General features: G+C 44.7%; 1 protein-coding gene across 3 annotated transcripts in view; it reads left to right on the top strand.

Moving 5' to 3' along the window:
* Nucleotides 1–239: 239 nt before the first annotated feature.
* si:ch211-243j20.2 (uridine-cytidine kinase-like 1) overlaps nt 240–18,732 on the top strand; it is a 99,982-nt gene continuing 81,489 nt past the window's right edge. Inside the window, exon 1 of one of the 3 annotated variants that reach the window (XM_041187323.1) lies at nt 240–351. In XM_041187323.1, coding sequence (XP_041043257.1) covers nt 275–351 — 77 coding nt within the window. In that variant the 5' untranslated portion in view covers nt 240–274. The remainder of the gene's footprint in view (nt 352–18,732) is intronic. The other 2 variants (XM_041187325.1, XM_041187324.1) reach the window with 2 other exon arrangements.

Below are 18,732 nucleotides of genomic sequence, written 5' to 3'. Positions count from 1 at the left end.
AACCTTTCATCTGACTGGATTTGGTGGTCAGCTTTTGGAAGGTCGCTTTTCAGATTTATTCCCTGGGGGTGGAGGGGGGGAGGGTGGAGGGTGGAGGGGGGGGGAAGTTCCAATGCCGTGTTTATACATTTGATTAAATGTACACTGACCTTGATAAAGACGAGATCATTTTAATTCAACACCAAAGCCACAACAGGCCATGAGGGAAAGCAGCCCGACGTGATGACGTCACCCAGCGTACGCATTACGCAAGCGAGCGGAGTGCGGGGAAGCCATGGCGGGGAACGTGGACCAGATGGCAATGGTGGGAGAGGAAGAGGAGGAGGATAGGAGCATCTCCAGGTCGGACAGGTAGAACAAAAGCCAGGGCAGGGCCGGGCCGGGCCGGGCCGGGCCGGGACGGAGTGTGCTTCCCGACACAGTTAACGCGGTTTTGTGGGAGTCGCGGCGGCTGTGGAATTCCCTACACCTGGTGGGGGGTGGGTAATGGCAGTTGGTGAAGGAGGAAGCCGGGCCTTAGACTGGGGCGGGCGGTTACCAAGGGCAACCTGGTTATCGGGGCCGCCGCCGAGCGCGAGCGCGAGCGGGAGCGGGGTGGGGGCGCCTCGTGCCTCCTCCAGGGGACCGGGGTGGGGGCGGGACCGGGGCGGGGCGCCTCGTGCCTCCTCCAGGGGACCGGGGTGGGGGCGGGACCGGGGCGGGGCGCCTCGTGCCCCCTCCAGGGGTCAAGGTGCAACCCCCACTTGCCCCTTTTTGGTGTAACATGAGCTTCGGGGGAATGGCTGGCTGAATGTGAAGGCCACTTCTCTGCTGCAGTTTATTCCTGGATACCTGGTTCACTGGGCCTGGTTTTGTTGTGCCAAATCTACCTGGTTGCACCATAACCACATTGACAGGCAATTTAAGCTGGTAACAATGTAGAAGTGAAGGGTGGACGCTGAAAGTCACACCGATTCTGCTGCTTAAAGTGATTGTAATATAAGAAGCAGGTCAGATCTTTGGCATGTATAGGGAGCATCCGTCTCATATGGGCCATGCTACAGCCTTTTTATCCTTGAAAATGAAGTTGAAATTGAACCACATTGCCGGAAGTGGTTACAGAACGCCAGGGACCTTGTTACAAGCTTGTCATTTTTAAACATTCACTTGCTTTGGGGGAATGGTTGAATCTGAAGGCCACTTCGTGTTTTTAATTAACACGACGACATGAAATTTGTGAAATCAAAGATTTGATTTTTTGTAGATCTATCAAACACACCGAGTGAAGTAAAAGCAAAATACTCCAGATGCTGGCAATCTGAAACAAACACAAACATTGCGGAAAAACTCAGCAGACCTGGCAGCATCATGTGGAGAGAAAGACAGAGTTAACGTTTCGAGTCCGTAGATGGTGGGTCATACGGACTCGAAGCGTTAACACCAAATAGTGTTTTTCACACATGAGTCACTGGCACCAGCATTAGGGTAGAAGGGAGCTGTTCCAGTGGGAGGGGCTTCACTTGAACTGTGCTGGGACCAGTCTCCTGGCGAATCAAATAACTAAGGCTGTAGAGAGGATTTTAAATTAAATAGTTTGGGGGGGGGGGGGGGGGGGGGGGGGGGGTTGGTTGGTTCTGGAGAGGGTATATGTAGGCTTACAAAGCAAACGGATATGGCAGCATTGCAGAGTGGCTATTTAAGCAATGATACCCAGAGTGTGACAGGAAGGCACAGTGTCTAAACACTAAAAAAAAAGCAGCAAATAAGGTCAAAGGAGGGAAAAATTATAAAGAAAACAAAATTAGTGTCTCTTTACTTAAATGCATGTAGTATTTGGAACAAATTAAATGAATTAACGGCACAAATAGAGGTTAATGGGTATGATCTTATAGCCATTACAGAGATGTGGTTACAAGGAGATCAAAGCTGGGAACTAAATATTCAGGGGTATGTGACTTTTCGAAAGGACAGGCAGGAAGAAAAGGGTGGTGGGGTAGCCTTGTTAGTATGAGATGGAATAAGTATGACAGCAAGAAATGATTTTGAATTGGAGGGTGTAGATCCCATACGGGTGGAGGTAAGAAATAACAAGGGGAAGAAGACATTGGTGGGAGTAATCTGTAGGCCCCCTAATAATTGCTATGATGTAGTTCAGAGGATAAATCAGGAGATAATGAGGGTGTGTAAAAAAGGCAGAACGTTAATCATGGGTGACTTTAATCATCTTGTAGATTGGGAAAATCAAATTGTCAGAGGTAGACATGAGCAAGAATTCATAGTGTATTTGGGACAGTTTTCTAGAACAATATGCTATGGATCCAACTAGGGATCAGGCTATTTTGGATCTGGGAATGTGTAATGGGGCAGGTTTAATAAATGACCTCAGACTAACAGATCCCCTAGGAAACAGTGACCATAACATAGTGGAATTTAGCATTCAGTTTGAAAGTGAGAAACTTGGGTCGGAAACAACTGTGCTAAACTTAAATAAGGGTAATTACAAATGAATGAGGGCAGAGTTGGCTGGAGTGGACTGGGAAAGCAGTTTAGCAACAAAAACATTTGATGAACAATGGCAAGCGTTTAAGAAAATAGCTCATGATTCACAACAAAGATATACCCCAGTGAGAAAGAAGAATTCTAGGAAGGGGATAAACCAACCATGGTTAACCAAGGAAGCTGAGTGTATCAAATTGAAAGAAAAAAACATACAATGTAGCAAAGATTAGTGGTAAGCCAGAGGATTGAGAAAGTTTTAAAAATCAACAGAAGCTGACCAAAAAAAAATAAAGAGGGAGAAAATAAACTTTGAGGATAAACTAGCAAGTAATATAAAAATGGACAGTAAGAGCTTCTTTAAATATATAAGGAAGAGAGGGGCCAAAGTGAACATAGGCCCCTTAGAGAATGAGGCTGGGGTAATAATAATGGGGAAGCAGGAAATAGCAGAGGAGTTGAATAAATACTTTGCATCAGTCTTCGTCGTAAAAGGCACTAATAGCTTTCCAAAAATACTAAATAATCAAGGGGCAAAAGGGGGGCAGGGGGAGGAAATAAATACAATAGCTATCACTAGAGAAAAAGTACTAGGGAAATTAATGGGGCTAACGGCCGAAATGCCCCCTGGACCTGATGGGTTGCATCCTAGCATATTTTAGAAGTAGCTACACAAATAGTGGATGCACTGGTCGTAATCTTCCAAGAATCCTTAGATTCTGGAAAAGTCCCAGAGAATTGGAAAACTGCCAAAAAGGGATGGAGACAAGAACAGGTAGCTATAGGCCAGTTAGCTTAACATCCGTCATTGGGTAAATGTTAGAGTCTATTATAAAGGATGTTATAGCAGAGCATTTAGAAATGGATAATATAGTCAAGCAGAGTCAGGTTGGCTTCATGAAGGGGAAATCATACCTGACAAATTTATTAGAATTCTTTGAGGAGGTAACAAGCATGATAGATAAAGGGGAATCAGAAGATGTAATATATTTGGATTTCCAAATACTGTTCGATAAGTACCACACATAAGACTACTTAAGATAAGGGTCCAGGGTATTGAGGATAGTATGTTAACATCGATAGAGAATTGGCTAACTAATAGAAGACAGAGAGTTAGGATAAGGGGGGCATTTTCAGGACGGAAACCTGTGGAAAACTAGTGGAGTGCCACAGGGATCAGTGCTGGAGCCACAATTACTTACAATATATTTTAATGACTTGGATGAAGGAAGTGAATGTACTATCGCCAAGTTTGTGGATGACACAAAAGTAGGTACGAGGGCAAATGGTGAGGATGACACAGAGTCTACAGAGGGATATAGACAGATTATGTGAGTGGGCAAAAATTTAGCAGATGGAATGTAGTGTGGGAAAATGAGAGGTTATGCACTTGGACAGGAAGAATAGAAGAGCTGAATATTATTTAAATGGAGAAAGACAGCAAAAAGCAGTAGTACAGAGAGATTTGAGGGTCCTTGGGCATGAATCACAAAAAGCTAACCTACAAGTTCAGCAGGTAATAGGGAAGGCAAATAGAATGTTGGCTTTTATTTCAAAGGGAATGGAGTATAAAAATTGAGAAGTCTTGCTAAAACTATTCAAGGCACTAGTTAGACCACACCTAGAATACTGTGAACAGTTTCTGTCCGCTTATCTAAGGAAAGATGTACTGGCACTGGAGGCAGTCCAGAGATGGTTCATTAGGTTGATCCCAGGTATGGTGGGATTTTTTTACGAGGAGAGGTTGAGTAAGTTGGGCCTGTACTCATTGGAGTATAGAAGAATGAGAGGTGACTTTATTGAAACATGTAAGATTCTTAGGGGGCTTGACAGGGTAGATACTGAGAGGTTGTTTCCCCTTGTGGCAGAGTCTAGGATCATAGGGCATAATCTCGACAGTAAGGGGTCGCCCATTTAAGACAGAGATGAGGAGGAATTTCTTCTCTCAGAGGGTAGTTAATCTTTGGAATTCTTTACTACAGAGGGCTCTGGAGGCTGGGTCATTAAGTTTATTCAAGGCTGAGATAGACAGATTTTTAATCAGTAAGGGAATCAAAGTTTATGGGGGGGGTAAAGGCAGGAAAGGAGTTGAGGATTATCAGATCAGCCTTGGTCTCATTGAATGGTGGAGCAAGTCTTGATGGGCCGAATGGCCTTCTGCTCCTCCGTCTTATGGACAATCCTCGAATCCCCCTTCAGTTTGTCTATGCTTGACTTTGTTTAAAATTGGTAAAGTGTTCATGGGGTTAAAAACAACAGCTTGTATTTATATAGTGCCTTTAAAAGTCGTAAAAGCACAAAAATGCTTATCGAAGGCTTTAAAAAAACAATATGACACCGTGCTACATAAGGAAATATTAAGCCAGATGACCACAAGCTTGACCAAAGGGAGAGGTTTTAAGGAGTGTCTTAAAGAAGGTGGAGAGGGGTAAGGAGGGAATTCCAGAGCTTCAGGCCTAGGCATTTAAAAACATACCACCAATGGTGGAATGATTAGAATTGGGGATGCATTGGAGCCTGGAATTAGAGTGTAGATATCTTGGAGGGTTGTAGGGCTGCAGGAGATGATAGAGATAGGGAGGGGACAAGGCTGTGGAAGGATTTAAACGCAAGGTGAGAATTTTAAAAATGAGGTGTTCCTTAACCAGAGGCCATTGCAGGTCAGTGAGCATGGGTGAATGGGATTTGGTGTAAGTTAAGATATGGGCAGCAGAATTTTGGATATGACCTCAAGTTTACGTAAAGTAGAATGTGGGAGACTGGCCAGGAGTGCATTAGAATAAAAACAAAAACAGAATTACCTGGAAAAACTCAGCAGGTCTGGCAGCATCGGCGGAGAAGAAAAGAGTTGACATTTCGAGTCCTCATGACCCTTCGACAGAACTTGAGTTCGAGTCCAAGAAAGAGTTGAAATATAAGCTGGTTTAAGGTGTGTGGGGGGGGTGCGGAGAGAGAGAGAGAGAGAGAGAGAGAGAGAAGTGGAGGGGGAGTGTGGTTGTAGGGACAAACAAGCAGTGATAGAAGCAGATCATCAAAAGATGTCAACAATAGTAGATCAAAAGAACACATAGGTGTTAAAGTTGGTGATATTATCTAAACGAATGTGCTAATTAAGAATGGATGGTAGGGCACTCAAGGTATAGCTCTAGTGGGGGTGGGGAGAGTATAATAGATTTTAAAATATTTAAAAATAATGGAAATAGGTGGGAAAAGAAAAATCTATATAATTTATTGGAAAAAAAAGGAAGGGGGAAACAGAAAGGGGGTGGGGATGGGGGAGGGAGCTCAAGACCTAAAGTTGTTGAATTCAATATTCAGTCCGGAAGGCTGTAAAGTGCCTAGTCGGAAGATGAGGTGTTGTTCCTCCAGTTTGCGTTGGGCTTCACTGGAACAACGCAGCAAGCCAAGGACAGACATGTGGGCAAGAGAGCAGGGTGGAGTGTTAAAATGGCAAGCGACAGGGAGGTTTGGGTCATTCTTGCGGACAGACCGCAGGCGTTCTGCAAAGCAGTCGCCCAGTTTACGTTTGGTCTCTCCAATGTAGAGGAGACCACATTGGGAGCAACGAATGCAGTAGACTAAGTTGGGGGAAATGCAAGTGAAATGCTGCTTCACTTGAAAGGAGTGTTTGGGCCCTTGGACGGTGAGGAGAGAGGAAGTGAAGGGGCAGGTGTTGCATCTTTTGCGTGGGCATGGGGTGGTGCCACAGGAGGGGGTTGAGGAGTAGGGGATGATGGAGGAGTGGACCAGGGTGTCCCGGAGGGAGCGATCCCTACGGAATGCCGATAGGGGGGGTGAAGGGAAGATGTGTTTGGTGGTGGCATCATGCTGGAGTTGGCGGAAATGGCGGAGGATGATCCTTTGAATGCAGAGGCTGGTGGGGTGATAAGTGAGGACAAGGGGGGCCCTATCATGTTTCTGGGAGGGTGGAGAAGGCGTGAGGGCAGATGCACGGGAGATGGGCTGGACACGGTTGAGGGCCCTGTCAACGACCATGGGTGGAAAACCTCGGTTAAGGAAGAAGGAGGACATGTCAGAAGAACTGTTTTTGAAGGTAGCTTCATCAGAACAGATGCGACGGAGGCGAAGGAACTGAGAGAATGGGATGGAGTCCTTACAGGAAGCGGGGTGTGAGGAGCTGTAGTCAAGGTAGCTGTGGGAGACGGTGGGTTTGTAATGGATATTGGTGGACAGTCTATCACCAGAGATTGAGACAGAGAGGTCAAGGAAGGGAAGGGAAGTGTCAGAGATGGACCATGTGAAAATGATGGAGGGATGGAGTTTGGAAGCAAAATTAATAAATTTTTCCAAGTCCCGACAAGAGCATGAAGCGGCACCGAAGTAATCATCGATGTACCGGAGAAAGAGTTGTGGAAGGGGGCCGGAGTTGGACTGGAACAAGGAATGTTCCACAGAGCCCATAAAGAGACAGGCATAGCTGGGGCCCATGCGGGTACCCATTGCCACACCTTTTATTTGGAGGAAGTGAGAGGAGTTGAAGGAGAAATTGTTCAGCATGAGAACAAGTTCAGCCAGACGGAGGAGAGTAGTGGTGGATGGGGATAGTTCGGGCCTCTGTTCGAGGAAGAAGCTAAGGGCCCTCAGACCATCCTAGTGGGGGATGGAGGTGTAGAGGGATTGGACGTCCATGGTGAAGAGGAAGCGGTTGGGGCCAGGGAACTGGAAATTGTTGATGTGACATAAGGTGTCAGAGGAATCACGGATGTAGGTGGGAAGGGACTGGACAAGGGGAGAGAGAAGGGAGTCAAGATAACGAGAAATGAGTTCTGTGGGGCAGGAGCAAGCTAAGACGATCGGTCTACCAGGGCGTTGTTTGTGGATTTTGGGTAGGAGATAGAAGCGGGTCGTCCAAGGTTGGGCGACTATCAGGTTGGAAGCTGTGGGAGGAAGATCCCCAGAGGAGATGAGGTCAGTGACAGTCCTGGAAACAATGGCTTGATGTTCAGTGGTGGGGTCATGGTCCAGGGAGAGGTAGGAGGAAGTGTCTGCGAGTTGACGCTCAGCCTCCGCGAGGTAGAGGTCAGTGCGCCAGACAACAACAGCACCACCCTTGTCAGCGGGTTTGATGACAATGTTAGGGTTGGACCTGAGAGAATGGAGTGCAGTAAGTTCAGAGAGACAGGTTAGAATGGGTAAGAGGAGCAGAGAAATTGAGACAACTAATGTCGCGCCGACAGTTCTCAATGAAAAGATCAAGAGAAGGTAAGGATCCAGAGGGAGGGGTCCAGGTGGAGGGAGAATATTGGAGATGGGTAAAAGGATCCGTTGAACTGGGAGAGGACTCCTGCCCAAAGAAGTGAGCCCGGAGACGAAGACGGCGGAAGAAGAGTTCAGCATCATGCCGAGCCCGAAATTCATTGAGGTGAGGGCGTAAGGGTATGAAACTAAGTCCTTTGCTGAGCACTGAACGTTCAGCATCGGAGAGGGGAAGGTCAGGGGGTATAGTGAATACACGGCTGGAGTTGGGATTGGAAGATGGGGTGGGGACGGAGGGACGGGCAGGGGTGGAGGGTCCTAGATGGGTGTTGGTGTCGATGAGTTGTTGGAGCTTGCGTTCCTTAGCACTTGAGAGAAAGAGAAAAAGTTTCTTGTTGAGGCGTCGGATGAGCTGAAGAATAAAATGAAACTGGGGGCACGCGCAGCTTTGAAAAAGGGTACGGCAGTGCTGCTGGAGGGAGAGGTCGAGTGTGTTCATGTGGCGGCGCGTGGCACTGAGTGTGGATTTCAGAATGTGACAGGAACAGCAGTCCGAGAAACATTTTATGTCTTGGAGATACCTGTAATCCTGGGTGGGTTCGAAACATGAGGGGTGGAATTTCAGTTGAAATCCACGTGGGGTAAATCGGAGACGGAGACAGTCATTGAGAAAGGAGATGAGGACTCGAAACGTCAACTCTTTTCTTCTCCGCCGACGCTGCCAGACCTGCTGAGTTTTTCCAGGTAATTCTGTTTTTGTTTTGGATTTCCAGCATCCGCAGTTTTTTTGTTTTTATCTCTGTGCATTAGAATAGTCAAGTCGGGAGGTAACGAAGACATGGTAAATGTTTCAGTAACAGAAAGTCTTATACGGGGCAGAGTTGGGCTGTGTTATGGAGGCGAGAATGGGTGGATTTAGTGATGGTATGAATATGTGTTTGAAAGCTCAACTAGGTCAAATATGACTCAGAATTTGCAAGCAGTCTGGTTCAGCCTTAGACAGTTGCCAGGGACAGGAATGGTGTTGGTGGCAAGGGGGTGGAGTTCATGGCTGGCTTCCCTTAATTATAAATTTATTAGAATGTTATTGTTTATTGTGAGGGGAATTGAATACAAAAGTAGGGAGGTTATGCTTCAGTTATACTGGGCATTGGTGAGATCCCATCTGGCGTATTGTACAGTATTTGTCTCCTTATTTAAGGAAGGATGTAAACGCATTGGAAGCAGTTTACTAGACTAATACCCGGAATGGGAGGGTTGTCTTATGAGAAAAGGTTGGACAGGCTAGGTTGGTATTTGCGGGAGTTTAGAAGAATAAGAGGTGATTGACTGAGACTTTAAGATTCTGAGGGGTCTTGACAGGGTGGACGTGGAAAGGATATTTCCTCTTGTGGGAGAATCTAGAACTAGGGGATACTGTTTAAAAATAAGGGTTCGCCCATTTAGGACAGGTAAGAAGAAATTTTTTTGAGGGTCCTGAGTCTTTTGAACTCTCTTCCTCAAAAAGTGGTAGAAGCAGAATCCTTGAATATTTTTAAGGCCAAGCTAGATAGATACTTGATAAGCAAAGTGATGAAAGGTTATTGGGGGTAGATGGGAATGTAGTGTTGAGGTTACAGTCAGATCAGCTATGATCTTATTGAATGGTGGAGCAGGTTCAAGGGGCTGAGTGGCCTACTCCTGCTCTTGATTGGTATGTGCGTGTGAGAGCCCGGAAAGGAAGTTGGACACCATGCTCTACAACATTTACACCTCTAAACGGTGGGGATGGTTGTAACTTAATTGATCCACAAAATCTTCCCTTTGCTTCTGTCCATCTAGCTGCACAAGACGTCATCTTCCTGCATATATTTATTCCTAATGTGAACTCCATCACTAAACATCAGTGTTTACAGCCCACTGAGGAAGGAGAGCTGACAAAATGGGCCAAATGGCCCTCTTCTGCACCCTAGCAATTCTGTGATTATGTGTGTGAAGCAGTGCTTTGTATGCTTCTGGGGAATGGAATGGAGCAAGTGGAGCATTTTTCAGTCGGGGCTCATTTCGGGAACAGTGATCATAATACACCATAACCCCCTCCAGCCGAAATCTAGTGTTCGAAGCAGTTGTCCAGAATTTTGTTTGAGCAGACCCAAACATCGCAAGGTATCATTTTAGTACAGTACATTTGGAGTCAAAACATGGGAGATACAGTATTTGGATAAGTAAAGTAATTTTTATTACTATTTTATAATGTTTCACCCCTGGTTTATTATTCAGGTAAATATTTATATCTATGGTGTTTTTTGGGTCATGCACATTCTAAAACCCAGAAAATTCTGAAATCCAGAAATGACTACCAAGCATTCTAGACTGGAGAGGTTACAGCATATCAAGTTAGAATAGTCATGGAGAAGGACAAGGAACAATCAAGTGCAAAGCTTGGAGGGGGGCTAATTTTAAGTGAATTCAAAAGGTATTTAGTCCAAGTGAATTAGAATTGCAAATTGATGGGGAAATTACAGAAATTGAACAAAGCAAGGTTGTCGGACAGGATATAGTTCAGGAACATAGTAGACACATTCTCACAAGGGGGAAAGGAAGGGAATTCAAAGCTAAAACTCCCTGGGTGACTAAAATATAGATGTTAAAATGAGACAGAAAGGGGCTGATAAATTTAAGGTTCATAATACGTAGATAATCAATCTGGATACAGAAATTACAGAGGGAAAGTTAGAAAGGAATAAGAGGGGTGAACCAAGAAGTCTTTTATAAACCTGTAAGTGGGTAGTCAGAAGAAGGGTGGAGCCAATCGGGGACCAAAAAGATCTTGTGGAAGCACAGGGTATAGCAGAAGTATTAAATGAGTGTTTTGCATTATCTTTACTGGAGAAGCAGGTACTGCCACTGTATCAGTAAAGGATTCCTTGATAGCCACATTGGATAGGATAAGAAAATGATCAGGAGGGTGTACTTAAAAGATGGGCAGTACTCAAAGTGGAACAGTCATCCATTCTGGGTGGGTTGAGTCTTTGTTTACTGAGAAGTAAGGCTGGAAATTGCAGAGGGCCTGGCTGCACTTTTCCTAAGATATAGGAAGTGGTGCCAGATGACTGGAGGATTGCAAATGTTACACTCCTGTTTAATAAAATGGGAGAGTGATAACCCCAGTAATTAAAGGCCAGTTGGCCAAACGTTGGGAGGATAATTTAAGGGACAGTAAACAGGGACAAAGTTAATTAGCACTCAGAAAATAATGAGCAAATAAATGAAAGCCAGTACAAATCATATTTAGCTAACTGAGTTCTTTGAATAAGTAACGGAGAGGAATGATGAGGATAGGGCTTTTGATGTCTATATAAATTTCAAAATGTGATAGACCAAGTACCAAAAAACAGATCTATAAGGAGAACTGATGTCAATGGATCAAAAGGATAACGGCTGTGTATTGAATTGGCCAAGTATTAGAAAGCAGAGAGTAGTGGTGAACAATTGTTATTCATGCTGGAGGGAAGTATACAGTGATGGTTCCCAGAGGTTGGTATTAGGATCACTTCTCTCTTTGACATGTGAACAATGTGAATTTGGGCATAGTGGGCATAATTTCAAAATTTGCAGATAATACAAAACTTGGAAATACAGTAAACAATAATGAAGATTTTAACAGGAAACGGTGGGGGGTTGAGGTGCGGGGAGGGTAGTGAGGAGACAGTGGTGTAGTGGTAATGCAGAGGCCCAGGCTAATGCTTTGGGGACATGGGTTCAGATCCTACCATGGCAGCTGGTGGAATTTAAATTCAATTAATTAATTAAATCTGGAATTCAAAACTAGTCTCAGTGATGGTTGATTGTCGTAAGAATCCAGCTGGTTTACTAATATCCTTTGGAGAAGGAAATCTGCCATCCTTTCTGCAGAGCTGCAGGCTGAAAAGTCCCAAATCCCATTGGGCTTCAACATAGGGTCTTAAAAGAAATGGCTATTGAGATAGTTGATGTGTTGGTTTTAATTTTCCAAAGTTCCCTAGATTTGGGGAAGATTCCATTTGATTGGAAAACAGTGAATGTAACCCCTTTATTCAAAAAGGGAGAGAGACAGAAAGCAGGAAGCTACCGGCCAGTTAGCCTCATATCTGTCAATGTTGGAAACTGTTGTTAAAGACGTTATAGCAGGGCACTTGGAGAAATTCAAGGTAATCAGGCAGAGTCAACAGCTTTGTGAAAGGGAAATCATGTTTAACCAATGTATTGGAGTTCTTTTGAAGAAGTCTTGTGCTCTGGTTAAAGGGGAAACGGTAGATCTACTGTACTTAGATTTACAGAAAGCATTTGATAGAGTGCCCCATCAAAGGTTATTGTGGAAAATAAAAGCTCATGGTATAGGGGGTAACATGTTGGCATGGATAGAAGATTGGCTAGCTTGAGGAAACAGAGTAGGCATAAATGGTCTTTTTCTGATTGGCAAGATGCAATGTGTGGTATGCCACAGGGAGCAGTGCTGGGGCCTCAACTTTTTACAATTTATACAAATGGCTTGGATGAAGGGGCCAAAGGTATGGTTGCTAAATTTGCTGATGACTCAAAGATAGGTAGGAAAGGAATTGTGATGAGCACATAAGGAGGCTACAAAGGGATATAGAAAGGTTAAGTGAGTGGGCAAAGACCTGGCAAATGTAGTATAATGTGGAAAAATGAGAAATTATCAATCTTGGGAGGAAAAATGAAAAAGCATATTGTCTAAATGGTGAGAGATTGCAGAGCTCAGATGCAGAGAGATCTGGGTGACTTAGTGCATGAATCACAAAAGGCTAGTACGCAGGTACAGCAAGAAATTAGGAAAGCTAATAGAATGGCATTGTTTATTACAAGGGGAAGTAAATACAAAAGTAGGGAGGTTATGCTTCAGTTATACAGGGCATTTGTGAGACCACATCTGGAATGCTTTGTACAGTATTTGTCTCCTTATTTAAGGAAGGATGTAAATGTGTTGGAAGCAGTTCAGAGAAGGTTTACTAGAATAATACCTGGAATGGGAGGGTTGTCTCAAGAGGGAAGGCTGGACATGCTTGTATTCGCTGGAGTTTAGAAGAGTAAGAGGCATTGGGTTCAAAACATACAAGATCCTGAGGGGTCTTGACAGGATGGATGTGGAGAGCATGTTTCCTCTTGTGGGGGCATCTAGAACTAGGGGTCACTGTTTAAAAATAAGGGGGCACCCGTTTAAGACAGAGATGAGGAGAAATTTTTTATGAGCATCGTGAGTCTTTGGAGCTCTCTTCCTCAAAAGTGGTAGAAGCGGAGTCTTTGAATATTTTTAAAGCAGATGTTCTTGATAAGCAAGGTGGTGAAAGGTTATTGGAGGTAGGCAGGAATATGGATTTGAGGTTACAATTAGACCAGCCTTGATCTTATTGAATAAATAAAAGCAAAATACTGCAGATGCCGGAAATCTGAAACAAACACAGAAAATGCTGGAAAAGTTCAGCAGGTCTGATGGCTTCTGTGGAGAGAGAAACAGAGTTGACGTTTCGAGTTCGTATGACCCTCCTACAGAGTTGCAGGGAAGTAGAAATGTGATGAAATTTATATTGTTCAAAGTGGGTGGAGCAGGTGAAGCTGGATAGAAGGCAAGCGATAGGTGGGGTCAAAGGGCAAAGGAGAGATTGATAATGATGTCATGAACAAAAGGACAAAGGGAGTGTTAATGCTGCTGATAAGGGCTAAAAAGGGTGCTGATAGTGGCAAAGGTAAGAAAGCAGAATGGGATAATAGCAGAACAAGAGTAAGCACCCTGAAAAGAATGACATGAGCAAAGAACAGATGGCCCTTGTGGGGGTGGGGTGGGGGTAGTGGGCAGTGATAGGGAAAAAAAGAATCGAAAATGTGATAAAAATGGGAATAAAACAATGAATAAAAATAAAAATGAATTTTGTAACAAGGGTGAAGGTAGAGGATAGAGAACATGTTCTGAAGTTGTTGAACTCAATGTTAAGTCCGGAAGGCTGTAAAGTGCCTAATTGGAAGATGAGGTGCTGTTCCTCTAGTTTGAGTTGGGCTTCACTGGAACATTGCAGCAGGCCAAGGTCAGATATGTGGGCATGAGAGCAGGATGGTGTGCTAAAATGGCAAGCAACAGGGAGGTCTGGGTCATACTTGCGGACAGACTGAAGGTGTTCCGCAAAGCGGTCACCCAGTCTGCCCCAGTTAGAGGAGACCACACTGGGAGCAGCGAATGCAGTAGACCAAATTATAGGAGGTGCAAGGGAAGCACTGTTTCACCTGAAAAGAGCGTTTGATCCCTTGGACGGTGAGGAGATAGGAGTAAAGAGACAGGTGTTGCACCTTTTGCGATTACATGGGAAGGAGATGAGGTGTTGCGGATAATGGATGAGTGGACCAGGGTGTCGCAGAGGGAAAACTCCCTACGGGCTGCTGATCGTGGTGAGGGGAAGATGTGTTTGTGGTAGCATCATGCTCGAGTTGGCGGAAATGGCGGAGGATGATCCTTTGAATGCGGAGGCTGGTGGGGTGAAAAGTGAGGACAAGGGGGACCCTATCATGGTTCTAGGAGGGAGAGGTTGGTGTGAGGGCAGAGGTGCAGGAGATGGGTCAGACACAGTTGAGGGCCCTGTCAACCGCATTGGATGGGAGACCTTGAGTAAGGAAGACATGTCAGAAGCACAGTTTTAGAAAGTGGCATCATCAGAACAAATGCGACGGAGGCGAAGGAACTGAGAGAATGGGATGGAGTCTTTACAGGAAGAAGGGTGTGAGGAGCTGTAGTTGAGGTAACTGGAAGTCGGTGGGCTTGTAATGAATATTGGTGGACAGTCTGTCACCAGAAATGGAGACAGAAAGGTCATGGAAGGGGAGGGAATTGTCGGAGATGGACCATATGAAGGTAATGGAGGGGTGGAAATTGGAAGCAAAATTGATAAATTTTTCCAGGTCCAGACAAGACCATGAAGCGGCACCGAAACAGCCATCGATGCACCAAAGAAAGGAGTTGTGGGAGGAGGCCTGAGCAGGACTGGAACAAGGATACATATCCCATAAAGAGACAGGCATTATTGTGGCCCATGTGGGCACCCATAGCCACACCTTTTATTTGGAGGAAGTGAGACAAGTTAAAGGAGAAATTGTTCAGTGAGAGATGGGGATTGTTCGGGCCTCTCATCCACCACTACTCTCCTCTGTCTGGCTGAACTACTTCTCACTGAACAATTGATGACTGTTTCAGTGCCGCTTCATGCTCTTGTCTGAACCTGGAAAAATTTATCAACTTTGCTTCCAATTTCCACCCCTCTATCACCTTCACATGATCCATCTCCGACACTTCCCTCCCCTTCTTTCACCAGAAATAGAGAATGTGGGGTCATAAACAGTCCACCAATATTCATTACAAGTCCAATGACTCCCACAGTTATCTCGAGTACAGCTCCTCACACCCTGCTTCCTGTAAGGACTCCAACCCATTCTCTCAGTTCCTTCGCTTCCGTCACATCTGTTCCGATGATGCCGCTTTCCAAAATGGCGGTTCTGATGTGTCTTCTTTCTTCCTTAACCGAGGTTTCCCACCCACTGTGGTTGACGAGGCCCTCAACCGTGTCCGACCCATCTCCTGCACCTCTACCCTCATGCCTTCCTCTCCCTCCCAGAACCATGTGAGGGTCCCCCTTGTCCTCACTTTTCACCCCACCAGCCTCCGCATTCAAAGGATCATCCTCCGCCAGTTCCGCCAACTCCATCAAACACACCTTCCTCTCACCCCTCTCCTGTCAGCATTCCATTGGGACCGTTCCCTCCAGGACACCCTGGTCCACTCCTCCATCACCCCCAACACCTCACCCCCTTCCCACGGCACCTCCCCATCCAATCGCAAAAGGTGCAACACCTGCCCCTTTACCTCCTCACCGTCCAAGGGCCCAAGCACTCCTTTTAGATGAAGTAGTGCTTCCTTTGCACCTCCTTCAATTTGGTCTACTGCATCTGCTGCTGCCAATGTGGTCTCCACTACATTGAAGAGACCAAGCTCAGACTGGGTGACCGCTTTGCGGAACATCTTCGGCCTGTCTGCAAGCATGACCCAGACCTTCCTGTTGCTTGCCATTTCAACACATTGTCCTGCTCACATGCCCACTTGTCCGCCCTTGGCCTGCTGGAATATTCCAGTAAACCCCAACGCGAACTGGAGGAACAGCACCTCATCTTCCAATTAGGCACTTTACAGCCTACTGGACTTAACATTGAGTTCGACAACTTCAGACCATGAACACTCTCCAAATCGTCACCTGTTTTCTTTAATCCCCTTTTTTTCCAAAATTCATTTATTTTTTATCCACTTATTTTTATTGTTGTTCATTTTTATTTTTATTCATTTATTAATTGTTTTATCCCCCTTTTATCCCATTTTTGATCCTTTTTTCCCCACCACCCCTCCCCCACCCCACTCCCACAAGGGCCATCTGTTACTTGTTCATGTTGTTCTTTTCAGAGCACTGACCCTTGTTCTGCTATTATCACATTCTGCTTTCTTACCTTTGCCACTGTCAGCAACTTCTTTAGCCCTTACCACTGCCATTAATACTCCCTTTGTCCTCTTGTTCATGACATCTTTATCAAACTCTCCTTTGCACCCACCTATCACTAGCCTTTTATCTAGCTTCACTGCTCCACCTACGCTAAACAGTATAAATTTAATCATTTCTACTTCTCTGTAGCTCTGAAGAAGGGTCATACGGACTCAAAACGTCAATTCTGGTTCTCTCTCCACAAATGCTATCAGACCTGCTGAGTTTTTCCAACATTTTCTGTGACCTTATTGAATGGAAGAGCAGGCTTGCGGGGCTGAGTGGCCTTCTCCTGCTCCTAATTCATATGTTTGTACGTTTCCTGGTCTGGCCTACCTGTGATTCCAGATCCACAGAAATGTAGGTGACTCTTAACTGCCCTCTGAAATGGTCTAGCAAGTCACTCTTGTACCAGAAACCCCTACAGAAACATCAGCCAGATGGACTGCAGCAGTTCAAGAAATTGGCTTGCCAAGGGCACTTATGGAGGGGCAAGTAATGCTGGCTTTACTTGCGACACCCACATCCATGAAATAATATACTGAAAAAAGAAATCCAGGACATAAACTGACGAAAAGGCAAGACACGTGGCATTTAATATTTAATGCAGAGAAGTGTGAAGTGATACGTTTTGATGGGAAGAATGAGAAGCACGAGGTGCAGAAACAGGTGAATCCTCGGGGTGTATGTGTACACATTTTAGAAGGTGAAATGACAAGTTGATAAGGCTGTTAATAAAGCATATGGAACCTTTGGCTTTACTAATGTATAGAGTACAAAAACAAAGTTACATTTTGTTATAAAACACTGGTTAGGCCTCAGCTGGAGTATTGTGTTCAAATTTGGGCCAAGCTTTAGCATGGATGTCAAGCCCTTGGAGAGGCTGCGGAAGAGATTTACTAGAATTGTATTAGGAATGGGGGACTACAGTTAGGCTGGAATGGTTCTGCTTAGAGCAGTGAAGGAGTTTTCATGGAGATGTTCAAATCATGAATGGTTTTGATAGAATAAATGAAGAACTGTTTCCAGACACAGAGGGTCAATAATCAGAAGGTGCAGTTTTAACATGACTGGCAAAAGATCCAGTGGTGACATGAGGATTTTTTTATTTATGCAGCAGGTTATGACTGAAAGGTTCAGTAGTAACTGTCAAATGATAATTGGATAAACACTTGAAGGGAAAGAATTTATAGGACTATGGGGAAAGAGCAGGGGAGTGGGATTTTTTGGATGTCTCTTTCAAAGACCTGGCACAGGCATGATTGGCCAAATGGTTTCATATGTAGTGTTACAGTAAAATCCCTGAGTCAGATTCAGATGGCACGAAATTCTGCTTGTGTCTAAGTTCTCAACCATTCCTACCAGCAGAATAGCAAAAGCCATAAAACAACGCCCATAATCAGCTGAAATTCCACAGTGATCGATCCAGTTTAGCAAAACTTTTGTTTGGTGCCAGCAAGAAAAATAATGCCGAAATCCTTCGCAATAGAGGTGTTTCTGCGGCGCGCCAAGCTGACTGCTTTGCCATTGGTCATGTGACTGTACCAGCCAATCAGAGAGGAGTGGATAGATCTAAGCGCACTCAAATATGAATTGCTGAACAAGCTGTTTTGCATTGAGGTTTCTCTATGAAGCAATGTGCAAGTGGCAAAACCTGAGAGAAAGCTAAGTGTCGATCAAAGAGAAGATGATGTTGATAGAGCATGGTGTGTAGCAGAAAATGGGGATCATGAAAAAGTGGGAGGTACCCCATAAATTTGTCCACCATTCTGAAAACCAAGGAGAACATCTTGGAACAGTTCATCAAACAAGCATCCTCTCCAGCAAGGAAGAAGATGAGAATGGCTGCCTATCCCAAAGTTGAAGAACTCTGCTAATGTGATTCAAGGCAGCCTGATCAGAGTACATGCCCATCTCTGGCATTAGGGCGGTGTTTAATGCATTGCAGTGAGGGCCCAATATGTGGCATTTCAAATAGAATGCATTTTAGGCATATCGGGCTACATAGAGACGCATTCGCTTGGCACAGTGGGCCTCTGCAGCTATCACACAGTTCTGCTTAACTCAGATTTCAAGGTGGTTCCCCTGGGATTTGATTAATCGAGAGTTTACTGTATTTTGTTCTCATACAGCTTGGATTTGATGTAATAACTGGGGTCAGGAACATTTTAACTGAAAACTAGGTAATATGCAGACAAAACCTTTGCATCAGGAACTTTAAGTTTCCTCCTCTATTGAGTTACCAAATTTCTAACATTCTTCCCCACCCACCTTTTGGGGGGGCACTGAAGCTGTGCTTAGAGGGGATTTGTAACTCTACTGATAGTTATTGGTCTCTGGAACTAATTCAATTTATCAAATACTTTTGAGATCTTTTTACATGTGATGAGGCACTACACAAAATTATATATTTTAAGTGCCAGATTTTCTGCACACTGCAGAAGCAGAAAGAAGCCTGACCTAACAAAAAGACTAGAATTGAAAACAATAGTAA

The sequence above is a fragment of the Carcharodon carcharias genome, chromosome 5 (assembly GCF_017639515.1).
Source record: "Carcharodon carcharias isolate sCarCar2 chromosome 5, sCarCar2.pri, whole genome shotgun sequence".
Classification (NCBI taxonomy): Eukaryota; Metazoa; Chordata; class Chondrichthyes; order Lamniformes; family Lamnidae; genus Carcharodon; species Carcharodon carcharias.
Note: the sequence above shows the minus strand (reverse complement) of the source record. Positions and strands in the feature narration are given on the sequence as shown.